General features: G+C 41.5%; 1 protein-coding gene across 1 annotated transcript in view; it reads left to right on the top strand.

The window, feature by feature from the left end:
* LOC109309847 (sulfate transporter-like) overlaps positions 1-621 on the top strand; it is a 4,061-nt gene extending 3,440 nt beyond the window's left edge. The window contains exon 3 of the mRNA XM_019534717.1: positions 7-621. Within this exon, the coding sequence (XP_019390262.1) occupies positions 7-329 (323 nt within the window). The 3' untranslated portion in view covers positions 330-621. The remainder of the gene's footprint in view (positions 1-6) is intronic.
* The last annotated feature ends 12,693 nt before the right edge of the window (positions 622-13,314 follow it).

Here is a 13,314-nt window from a genome sequence, read left to right as displayed (position 1 = left end):
TGATGAATTCTGAGAGCAAACAAGATGACATCTCAGTGCAGCTTGTCTCTGAACCCTTGGATTTCCACACCATAGTGATTGACTGCTGTGCAGTGCAGTTCTTGGACACAGCAGGGATTCGCACACTCAAAGAGGTCTGCAGAGATTATGAGGAGATTGGCATCCAGGTGCTGTTGGCCCAGTGCAACCCCTCTGTGAGGAGTTCTCTGCAACGGGGAGAGTACTTTAAGAAGGGGAAAAGGCACCTTCTCTTCCACAGTGTGCACCAGGCTGTGGACTTTGCACTTGGTGCACATATGCAAAATGGGAGCTGTGCTTCCGACTCATAGTGCTGGGAAGGCAACAATCAGGGCAGGATCAGGAAAAACGTGTAGGTGTGAATGTAATGCATATATACTCAGGCAGGTAAAAGTACTCCAAGAGCGGAGTTGCTGTTAATATACAGTTGAGTTCACAGAGTGCTCTGCTGCTTCAATTTACCCTGCTGGCTAGGGTGATTAGCTAAGTAGTGCTGAATGTAGGCATCTGTAACATGTTCATGACTCACCTACAAAACCCACTGTATTCATGATTCTTGTGTGTCCCTCTCATTCTTCTATGTAATTAGGAGCAGCTAGGATCAAAACCCTGTTTGGCTTGAACTCTGATATGACATCACTTGCAATGGCTTTGACGCCCAGGGGTGGGAGATATGGGGATGGTTCAGAGTGAAATGGTTTTAAGTGGTAAGCACCTCTCACCCAAAGTTGCCTTGCTAACTGGTGTCTGGCAGTGTAATGCAGCTAGATAAGGACTGGAGGAATGGTTCTCTCATTTACACACCGGCCTGTATGTTTTTTTGTTACGACAGATCAACTTTGCAGGTTGAATTCCTTTGGATAATCTAGACTGATCTTTATTAAAGTTTTTCAGAGCACCGTACTGCAGAGCAGAGACTGCAGGAGGGAAGTAAAGAGGCAGGCTTATTGCAGTCTGACGTGCTTATGTTTAGTCATCACGTTTTCTAGTACATTCGAGGAAAAGCATAAAATTTGGATTAGATCTGGGGCTGGACTCGATGATCTTCCGAGGTCCCTTCCAGCCCTAATGTCTATGAAATCTTTTCCATATCTGTTATCATTTCCAGTATGGGATTGTCCCCTAATCAATTTTGTATGCCTTGTGCAGACTGAATCACAGAAGTTAAGAAATGGAAAAAGAACAGACTGTCGTTTATTCACTTCAGTCTCAAAGTTGGGGCTTTGTAGAGAAACACCAAACACTGGGATAAAAATCACAGGAGCTGGCAACACCATATATGTTAACTCAAAATCTTCCTATCTTCTGGGACATCTTACAGACGTTTAGGTAAGGTGTGATGTGATGAGGATGGTGGATATAATGAGAAGGGATAACTTGATGAGCTTCTTCACATAAGAGCTTTTATGTTGAATAATTCAGTAAAATATATTTGATTGCTTAGCGTATAAAAGCAAGAGAGCATGACACATTAGATTAGAAAGAAATACCATATAGCATGAGAAATAAAAGTGGGGATTTGAAAATAAGCTCTATATTAATGTACGCTTAAAAGGCTCTTTTTTCAGAAGATTTAAAACATACAAGGCATCCGTGATCTTCACAGAGATCCCATCCTCTGTAGGTCTGTGAGAGGGAGATACAACTGAAATTAATCTCTTCTAAAGGCTTTGACTTGTGGCGGTTTAGATAAGAACTCACAATTGACCAGACCCTGTTGCCAGGCAATAGTTTCCATGAACACGCTCCCTCCAATTATGGTTTAAATGAAACTCCAGGTTAACTTCCATGGCAGTGTTAGACTTCCCCTTGCAACAAGAAACAAGAGGTCTAGCCTGAACATCAGAGAGAAAATATTAGTCCTCCAGAGCATTTAAAAAAAACTAAGCCTGCTTCCTTCTTCCACAGAATTTGGGGTTTGTCTACATGGGGGAAAATCCCAGATTTGCTGCCTCTAATGGCTATTCAGCATTGACTTTCCGTGTAGGTTTTCTTATTTGGCACCAAGAATGCCCTTGTGTAACATAGGTTAATCTCTCCCAAAGTAAATTAAACTGCACAAATCTCTCAGTGTGGAATATGATAGTTTGTACAGGAAATATGAGTGTCAGTATAGGGAATTCATGCAGAATAGTGCTCGCCTTTTAAATTCACATCATAGATGTTTCACACTGCATTCACTATGTAGACAATCCAGTAGGTAATTTTATCCTAGGTACAACTACACAGAAGTAATAGTAGTCAGCATTTTCCAGCAGAGGGCTCTGCCTGTTCACATGTCATAGAAAGAAAAGGCCAGCAGCATAGACAGAAACAGGCAGATGCTAAGCACTAGAAGAGACAAAAAGGATGAAATACATGCGAGCCCTGTAGCAGTCAGCACAGAGGCTTGGCGAAATTACTCTTCAGAATTTCATGAAGTGTGATTGGAATTTTGGTTTTAAACAAAACCACCCAACTTAAAGCTGTTTAATTTAAACACTCTTTTGAAGAGTGACATATTTCAGCTGATCAGAACAGAGCTGAAGAAATGCAGCTCTGCTGTGCTTTCACTTCCTGGTAGGCATGCATTTCCACAGACCTACACAACGCTTATTCAGAACTGTTGCGTATAGTTTTCCCAAAAGTACCATAAACACTGTCAGGAAATCCATTTTTGAGGCATTAATATATATTATGTTTAAAACATATACAGAACTAAGTTATGTCATCTAAGCCAAGATGCCTGTTATTTGGCCACAGGAAGTGCCAAAACAAGACAAAATAAGCCTGCTAATGAAAAAAAACCACCATTTGAACACATCTGTATAATGCAAATATATCCTGAGGCCATAACTTATGGACATGTTTTAGATTAATGCACAAAAACCCAGTGAGAAGAGAACTGGAGCCGGGGCTGGGATCTTGCAGTGGTGACAGTGGATTGCAGCTGTGCCTGCCTCTGGACCACGCTGTCACCGCTGCAAGATCTCAAAAGCTTATGACGCTTACAAAGGTCTGCTCCTCCGGAGCAGCTCCCTGCCCAGCTGGGTGCCTTTCCGTAGAAACCCTGGCCCCACATTGTCCCAGCCCCACGGTTTCTGGGGTCTCCAGAGAAACAAGTTGCAGCAATGCGGGCAGGGGCTGCTGGGAAATGAAGCCTGCCATAGGCCTCATCCAGCCCACGGGCCAGACTTTGCCCGCTCCTGCATTAGGTGAGGACTAGGGCTTAGCATTTCATATGTTCATCTCAGCTGTGATCTTTTAAAGAAATTCTATTTTATGAAGGAGTTTTAGCTACACACACACCGCCGATGCACAATGAATACTATATGCAGGTGTACGTTCTGACTATTTTTGTGACATATCCATTCCAGTGCTGCAAAGGAATCATCCTGAGCCATATGAACATCATACCATTTAGAATAAATAGTTGCGATCAGGCATAAAGTATCCAGAAGGAGGATGAGTGACTTAAATGCTACTGCTTGCCTTCTTGCAGTTCCTTTGTCTTAATCCTGCATAGCTGTTCAACCATTAGTGGTACACAGTAAAAGCAAAAATAAAATAGTTTCTGTGACCAGTCTGTAAGTAGCTGGGTACATGTCCTCTGTTCTAGATTGTGGCATTAATTCCCAGCAGTACCTCCAAGACTCTTGGCCAGCTTGTTAATTGAGCTAAATTGGCCCAACTCCATTTGACTTGAACAGAGCAAGGTTGATTTACGCCAGCTGTGATTCTAGCCTTCTGATGCCAGAATGATCAAATCCAGCAATCACCAATCAGAGGTTTAGATAATGAGACAGTTAACTCATTCACTCAGGATAATGACACAACGTTATGGAAATTAATATTCACAGCCTCAGTTATAAACTTGTCAAGTGTCTTTTTACTTGTATAGCTCCTATTTATAGCAGCTTCAACTGCTCCTAATATAGCTTTTGCACTAAAGTGTTTACCTTCTTTAAATGTTTTTACATTCAAACAATTTTCAGTCTACTTAACAAAAATGACAAATGCATTGCAACATTACATGGGACTAATTTTTATTCTGAATTGATGAGAGCATAGTAAACCTTGATCTTGTACTTTTTAATGACTCCGCCTGGATAGTATCACTGTAAATCACTGTAGCCATAGCCATTATTCTCTAATTCAGTGCAAGATACGGATCTTTGGCAGTTCTGGTATTTTCTTCCAGACATAGCACAGGACTGACTGTAAGTGAGAGAACCATTGGTTTTGGGTATGATACTGTTACCTGTGACCCCCAACCATACCTAATAGTAAGGTATAAAGCTGATGGACAGTCAAGGAGCTAAAAAGAAAAAAAAATATTAAAACGTTACCTGAATAAAAGAGGGAGGAAACCCCAGGATGGCTGTTAAGGAGTTCCCGGTCTGGACTTACCATTACTTATAATTTTGCATTACCTTTGCCATTTACCCTATTTCCTTGCATAACCCCCTACCACCAAGACAGGACACACAGCTTGTTTCAGGAAGGCAAAGGAAAAAAGACTTTTTGTCCTGGCTGCAGGGGATCCTGATTTCAGTCGCAGTAGCTGAGCGAGAGTTAACACTGTAGCCCTGACCTTGAAGGGTGAACTCCATTCCCTCTATCTCTGAGGCTGGCAAAGGGAGAAGCACAGCAGCCATCTTGCAGCAGTGTCTTCATGCTTCTATTCCCATGAAGAAAAAAAAATCAGCCTCTCTGCTGAAGATGTGCACCCCATTTTGTAGGACTGATTTGGGGAGCACAGTGCATTCAGGATGCAGGTAAATACAGTAGATCAGAGGGCATACTCTATACATTTACTCAGTTGATTCCTAAGGATTTGAGAAGAGTTACAATGCACATACATAATAGCACCTATTAGGAAAATAAAAAAGGCTAAGTGTCTTTATTGTGGAGACAACTGGAAAATTGCTGTCTCCATGTCTACAAAGCTATGTGCCTTCTTCCAGTCACTGCAATAATGGTAGTTACAGTTCAGTGCTTCTGTGCGTGTCACAGTGCCTCATTACATGCATACTAGGTACAGGAGAGTATTGTTATTTTGAAGCTTGTTCACCTCTGATGTATTTTTCAGTATAGTTCTGTACTGTCCATTCTGCCAGCCTGGGTTGCTGGGCTTCCATTGTTACTGCACTCCTCAGCCTGCAGCAGCTGATAGAAAGTTACTGCCAAAAATTCAAAGGTACCTCTACGCTGACTCGTTGCTGCCTGAGTAACTTACAGAGAAGTCATCATGACTCCTTATTTGAAGATGGTGAGTCTGAGATGCAAAATCTACATGTTGCAGGGAGAAAGGTACTTCCAAATGAGACTGGTACCCAAAGGCCTTCAATTCTATTAGCCTCTCCACCTGTCTTCCATTATCTTGGGCAGAACACCACTGTGAATTCTGCCTGCAGGGATCAATGATCTCCATTTCACGCTCTAAAAAGAGACTAGAAATATAAGCACAAAATGTCTATTAGGTCATTCAGTGAATCTGCTCAGTCAGTGTGAGACGCCTTCAAGGGCAGTTTCTGATGTGTTTTTCTTTCAGCTGTGAGAAAGCCAATGATGTAGTGACCAAAGCTTATGAAGGCCTGACAAAGATTAATGCCTTGCTTACACTGTCAAGTTTTGCTCTGTTTGTTACAGGTGTGATTTTTTAAACCAACACAGTAAGTTTCTTCATACCAATATGGCTTATTTTACTTTGCTAAATATGATTGTGCAGTACCAATATATGCTTTTTTTATATGACTATAACTTTGTTCGTACAAAGGGAGTTTTGCTGCTTTTATTGTGCTGGCATAGTCAAAATAGCAAAATCCAGCATTATACATGTCGCTTACTTAATGTATTGTGCACAAGTTTGCAAAACTTCTCTCAGTGTGTAAATTTAAGTATATTTGTAATTCTTTGCAACATCAATTTCTAACACAGTTCGTTGTCTGATCCTCTCTGGTTTCCACATCAGGCTGAAGTTTTGTTTGGAACAGTTTGGGGGCTCATTTTTTTTCTTTTGATGCGACTAAAAACTGGAAAAATCAAACCAGGGATCAGGTAAAATATTTGATATTTATACATGCCAACTTAATGGTATGATATAGTTAATACTTTTGCACTTGATACTTTATAGATAATGGGGAATAGGTAATGAGTAGGCTGCTCTGCTAGTTCTCTAAACTGGAGGCACGTAACATGTTAGTAAATTTTATGGAGAGTAATGTTTGTATTGGGTAGGCTGAGTTTTTAACAGTTAACATAGCTTTAGAAAGAATATAAACTTTTATAGGGAGAACGCAGGTTGATAAACAGTCAAAGGTAGCTAAAACTTCACTTCTCCTGGTGACTTTGAGAGGCTTATAACTTTATTAGTTCTTTGGATTTTTTAAAAATATTTTAATATTTTTTAAGACTATAGATATTTTTTTAAAAATCATCTCTGGGATGCTGTACCAGAAAACAATTCAAACAAAACCAAGTTTTCGTACAAGTGACCTAAGCAAACAATATCTCAAGGATCTAAATATTACATATGAGTAGATCTAATTTTGTAAAAGATGTTATTTTTAAAAACAAGTTTTGAAATGTGGTATAGTTTGTACCAAATGGCTGAATATGTTTTTACTGTGAATTACTTGTACAAGAGAAATGTTGTAACTAACATGACAATCCAATGCTTACCAGAAATCACAGAAGAATTTAGATGGCTAAATAACAAAGAATAGATGAAAAGTTATCATGTTCTCTTGTTTCATTCCATTTTGTGTGTGCATTTTATTAATGTTATTAATGTGCATAAATGGAGTAAAAGGTCTGCTGTTTCCTTCTGAAGTGCTGTACAAATTGACCAGACATTTGTATAATGAAAGTTTATTTTATCAGTCTCTGTATTTTGTCTTGCTGTAGAAAACTTGTTACAAACTGTGCTTTGGATATTGTCAAACTGTCTAAATTAACTTTGTGCCTTATTATGAAGTTACTATGGTAAAGCTAGGAACAGCATTCTATCAGTCCAATAATTTCCTTGTAAACTCTTTTTTCCCCTTCATTAAAGGATGCTATTTATAATTTTCTGTTGTTAATGTTTAAGTTTTTTTCATCTGAGTATTTAGAAGATGGAGATATATGATATGTGTTAAAGTACAATTAAAAATGTTATATGAACCACAGCCTGGTACAGAAATGCTCCATGCATGTTTTACAGCCCTGTAATTTAGAGCACTTTTTATAGCACTCTTAAACATGACAGCAGTGCAGTGTTGGGTGGGGGGGAGCAGAGCAGAGCCTTCTGAGCCTCCCTGCATCTTCCAGCCTAGGAGGCAAGGGGTGCTTTGCAGCCTCCTGGGCCTTTCCGCTGGCCAGAAATTTGACCAGTGTACAGCAGTTATTTAAGGCATTATAGGTTGCTGAAGTGCTGTAACATACAGTGCTTCAAATGTAATGCCTCATTTAACAAGGGTTAACTTAAAGCACGGTACCCATTTTTAAAATGCAGTAAAGCCATGCACTTCTGTTAAGTCATAGCAGTAAAGCACTTTAAATGGCAAAAAACCCACTTCTGTACACATCCTACTAATCTTGCTCTTTAGACAGCACTGTTCACTCATGTACTGTTTCAAATATGGCACATACAGCCAGTTGTAATACACTGAGTGATGGTTTAATGATGTGCACAGTTGATCCCTGAAGACCAGGCTCAAGCCCCCAGACCAGAAGGTAAATGATTGGAGATGATAAACAACATGATCAATAGAGAAATTATCAATATTTCTGAATGTAAACATATGCTCATAGGAGATAGTGCTCTGCAAACATTTAATCCTCACAGTATTATTGTGATGTAAGACTTAACCCAGTTTTACAAATGAAGAGGCAGTCAGGAAATTGCATGATTTTTGCTCAAGGCTGGAGCTACGAGAGCCAGAGCAGCAACAGAACTCCAGAGGTCTTGGCTTCCAGCCGTGTGTGTATTCTAAGCATACTTACTGTAAGCATAAGATCTGGATTCATACCCCTTAGTTACACAGACAGCTATTTTTAGTTTGCATGGCCAGCCATTAACTTAAGATGTCTTTTACCTCAAGTGACCTCACAAGCAGAAACTATGAGGGGAGCATTCAATTATAGATCATGACAGGAGCTTTCTGCTTTGCTGAGATGCACAGAATGTCCATTCCTCTTGCAGAGCATTTCTCTTCTGACATCAAGATGAGACAGTACCGGGTTTTAATACATTTAAAATTATTTTGGTGCCAGTCAGTCTGTGTATAATGAATTTCTCTAGGCTCCAAGTGCCAAGGACCTAAGGGGTGCATCCCCACATGCAGGGGCATGTGTTTGCTGCATCACATAGTTGTGCCACTGCTTTGTGCCCCAGGACATGCCCCTTGCATGCGTGCTGCAGTGTGTGCCAAATTGTCCCAGGTGGGGTAGGAGAGGCTGGGGCCAGCACAGGTGCTGGCCCCAGTAGTCTTAGCTGCGGTCCTGCAGGCCTCCCAGGGCAGCAGCCGTGTTGATCTGGCCGCATGACACCTGGCCAGCAGCCAGAGTATGGCTCTGGACAGCCAGGCTCCGTTTCTGGCAGCACACACTGCTGCCTTGTGCACCGCGCTGCTTTTTCCAGCGGTTATTTTTGAGGTTTTTTTAATACTGGGACATCCTGGTATCAAATGTTGCCACTGTGCTGCAAATTTACAGCACGGTTCATAGTTGTGCATTCAGAACATGTAGTTTCCAGTGCCTCAAACAGCATGTACACGCTCATCTGGATGTGTCCGAGAAATTTATTCTTCTGCCTTTGCATAAGAAGTTGCAATTTTCTTCAATATCAGCTCTCTACCTTTGCTTCTCTGCAAAGAGAAATGCCTGCTAGTCCATGGTCTTCTTGGCACTCTCTTATATATCTGACAGAAGGTCCCATACATTTAACCTTTGGTCTTCCTTTCCTTGCCCTAGAGCAGGGGTCTCAAACTCTGTTGCCTCCCAGCCACATTCAGATCACAGAGCTCCTTGTGGGCTGAATCCAGGCCTGTGGCAACGGCAGCTGTGAGCGGCATCGGGGCTGTAGGGGTAATGCAGCCCTCACCACCACCAAACCTTGTCCCCAGTAGGTTTTCATATCCTGGATTTCAGTGGTGGGACCTGCCTCTGCTCAACCACCCCTGAACTTTGAGCCCCACAGGCCAGATATGGCCTCTCAGCCATGTTTGACAGCCCTGCCCTAGAAGATGACCAGTAGACAGTATTCCTCTCTGGGAGGCTGCAGGTGAAGGAGGTGAGAGAATGAGAAACAGAACAAGTATAATTCCTATCTCCAAGGTCATAGTGATAAAATGTGTCTTCACTCTGTTCTGAAATGCCATTCCCAGGATCCCTTCCTGGTGTCGGGTACTGTGGAATAAGGATGTTTTTCACTATTCCCCACATAGGAACCCTATGGGAATAAACCTTGTTCTAATGCTAGGCAGCATATAGCAGGTTGGCAAAATATAGTGTTTTGGGCTGAGACAGTGCATGGGATAAAGGGGCTTTGGCACATAAAATGCAATAAAAAACTGCAAAGCAAAGTCTTGTTTACATTGCCTTTTTTTCCTGCATTTGCTGCTTAAATAACCATGCATACATTAACATGGGCTTTTAATTTAACCCACTGTGACACAACTAACTTAACTAAAAGAGTGGGAAGGAGTGCTGCTTCAGAGAGTTAGGTGGCCGTAGGAGTAGGAGGGAATAAAAAAGGGTCATTCAGGGTAGGTGCTGGTCCAGTTTGGGGAGTATTTAAATATTGGGACTGCAATCAACTGAAGAGCCAAGGGGTCCTGGTGATGATACTATTTGCAGTGTTCAAGGGTTTTGATACTGGTGTGGGGAAAGGATGTTAGAAGCTGACTAGGTTCAAAGAGGCTTCTTGCTCACATCCAGCCGAAGTGGTGGAATCCACTGACAGCTAGGACAAAAGCTATGTCAAGTTCCCAACCCTTTACTGTTTTATTTATATAGTGTATAGTACACACCATCAGTATGTTCCCCCCATATATTCATCAAAGTTTCAAGAGCTCTCTGTTTTCAAGGCTATTAGGCCCTCATGTGGGGAGGAGATTTTGTTTTTGGTGGGAAATCTTACCATAGTCCCAATCAGCTCATAGTCTACTGTCTCCTGTATGCCTTCAGCACTGACTCCCACATAAAGGGACCTAGTGGTAGCCTTCCAGGAAAGCATCCTATCTAGCTCCTTGAGCTCCTGTTTCCATTTCTGGCTTTCTAATAAATCTGCTGGAGCACCTTCCCTATGCTGCAGCACTGAGCAGTGTCCCAGTCATGACTTCTCCATTACTTTCTTCTATATACACTTGCATATCAGCATTCTGTTAGATGCTGTTAGGGTAAGACTGAACCAGCTGCAGTCTCCAGAGTGCAAGGAAATCAGTGACCTCTGCATGACTCCAAGCAGATCCCCAAGCATGGCTGTTACAATGCTGAGAAAGTTATGTGACTTCAGGTATGTGTCACTACAATTGGATGGGTCCTGGCTGCATGCCGGCATTCAAACAGGGTTGTGACATTTGGTCAACATGACCCCAGAGCAGTAGAAGACACACAGGCAGATAGAAAGGTCAGTCCAAGCATGCTACAAAACACTGTGGAGTAGCATTTGGCAGAAATTACACAAACTCATTCTGAAATGAACATAATTTACTTTCTAAATGATTTTAAAATTCACAACAACTGGCCAGGTAATTCAGCAGTAGTACCATATCATAAGGACATTGGACATTTTATTTTGGGTATCACATACACAAACACTAAATGGCTTGCCATAAAGTGCTGTAGGTGATGTGCTGGGAAGAGTTCTTCTTCTCCAAGGGGGGTAGCCCATGCTATGCAAGGTCCTGTAACTAAACTGATTGAAACAGTGACCCCAGTTTGGAGGGCTGGGATAGAGTCCTTCATCTGTAGCAAAAGGTAATCTATCACAGCTGTTTTCCTGGGCCTTGTTTGTATTATGGCCACTTCCAGAGACATAGATAGGGAAGCAGCAAGTGTGACCAATGGTTCTGCAGTATGATACTATTGGGAATTAAAGCTTCAAAACCCTATGTTTCTGGTGGGAGTGGCACTTCGTGCAGTTGGGAGGAGATAAAATGTTGAGTAGGTAGAGGGGGCTCCTAGTTCTGCCCAGCAAGGCAATTGCTTGCACCTAGAAAAAATAGTTTTAATCCCCCTAATGCAGGTGTATTGTAAGAGAACACTTGCTAGTAGAGCTGTCCTCCACAATGTTTTTTGTATGGGACCTCCTGTATAATTTTCATGTCTCCCATGTCATGCTGTTTCTGGATATCTGGATTTCTTCCTGTCAGACCCCATTGTGTACACGGGGCCCAGGGCTCCTCTTTTGTGTTTTTGTGAGCCAGTTATATCATCCAGGATGTTTGATAGATAATAATCAGGCAAACATTTTCAGGCTCAATGGAGGCATCTCTTGCAAATGTGTGCTCTTATTCCTCATACAATGGGTGGTAGTGAAAACTTTACCAGTAATGTTGTTCTGGTCTCTTGTTCTCAGGTTCTTCTGCCAAGCCTCTTTTCCTTAGATTTGGCACTGGAAAAAGTTCTAGGAGTGCCCTTTCTTCTTCAGTCTCCCTGGCTTGGTCTTCTTTCATATTCCCCCCCTTTCCTGAATCTTGCACATTTCTGCATTCTGGCGAGTCTTTTCCAGAGGGGACCGGATGGAAAAGAGCATTTGAGTCTACAGTCTGTGAAGGGAGGGTATAATTGCTACCAAGGGTATGAAACCTCATTATTACCTGGTGTCCATAAAAAAGCAAGCTTGGCTGCCTTCCAAGACTTAAACAAGAGAGGTGACATCCAGTGTAGAAGACCTGAGAGCAGTGAAGCACACACAGGTACAGGGTGTACAGCAATTCACTGTGGATTGGTATTTGGGGGACTGCCAAATCCACAGTGGTTATGAATGTGTCCACAGGAATCTAAAAGTGAATACACTCAGGTAGTTTCCCTTGCTTCAAGAAGTATTACTTACTATTCTCTAATACACTGAGGAATTTAAATTAAAAATAGATTGTGTGTGGACACCAAGCACTTTAGGGTAAACACACTACAGTTATTTCACTGTAACTTCCCATCATTGACAAGGCCTTAGATACTTATATACTCAGAAGCTTTGCCTTGCTGTAGTTCATGGGATTATATAATCAACCAAGAATGACACTACTGCTTCTCCTGTTTGTCCATCTTAAGGAACCACTTTACCTGCAGCAACCACACATATTAGGAGGTAAAACAAAACAAATATTAGGAGATTCATTACTATCCACTTGTTCTAAAAACAGTAGCATATCTCTGAAGACCACTCCATCTCTCTAGCAGGCAATATCCAGATCTTTCTTGCATGGTTCAAGTTAGTAGTGGCAGCTTCTCCAACCAAACCTGTCCCTGAATGGGGAGTTTAACAGTTAAATGAGTTTATGGTGGCAACAGAGAACAACTTTAAATAGTGCATCTGAAAACAAAGATTTCACTTGGGCAGGCTAACTTTGGTGACCTTTTGTCAGTTTGAATTCAAAAGGTCCTGTAAGTCACATGAAATGTTGTTTTGGGTTTCTTCTTTTAAGTTCTTTTCCTGTACTTTTCATAGAGCAAATAAAATAAAGTTTCAATCTCCAGGTCTCTGGCGTGCTTTATCCATCCAGCACTTCATGCAGGGGTGTACATTGCTGCCTTGAGCTATAAGAGTGGTTCTCAACTGTTTTAGACTCAAGAGACCCCTCATGAGACTCAAGGCACCCCTTGGAAAATGCCACTTGTTTTTTGAGTAAAGAAAAATAATAAAGCAATTCTGCTGTTGCAAAAAACTCAGGAATCCATAGTGTCAAAAATATTTTGACTTTCTATTTGACATTTCTGTACGTATCTTGTGAATCATGTTTGTATACCTAACAGTTCTAATATTGGATAACAGCCCCTTGAAAACATCTCACAGCACCTTGGTTGAGAATCACTGAGCTAGCATCTCATGAGCTGAGAACCTGTCCCATTATCTTTGAGGACCCAGACCGTTCAGTGAGAAGCAATTTTAAATTATTGCTGGATTCAGCATCTGTGGTCAACAGGAAAGGAGACTGGAATCACTTCATCGTATCCACCTTTTATTTTTCTTTTTGTTCTTGAAGAAAATGCGATATTTAAACAGCTTCTGATGAGGAAAGATAGAAAGTCAAATGTGATCCTACGATATTTCCAGTACAGTTCGTGAAGGATCATTACCATTGTGGAAGGCACTGGGGAGACAGTTTT

This window comes from Crocodylus porosus, unplaced genomic scaffold, assembly GCF_001723895.1.
Source record: "Crocodylus porosus isolate Cpor-Errol unplaced genomic scaffold, CroPor_comp1, whole genome shotgun sequence".
Classification (NCBI taxonomy): domain Eukaryota; kingdom Metazoa; phylum Chordata; order Crocodylia; family Crocodylidae; genus Crocodylus; species Crocodylus porosus.
The sequence above is the reverse complement of the archived record's forward strand: the minus strand, read 5'-3'. Positions and strand labels throughout refer to the sequence as shown.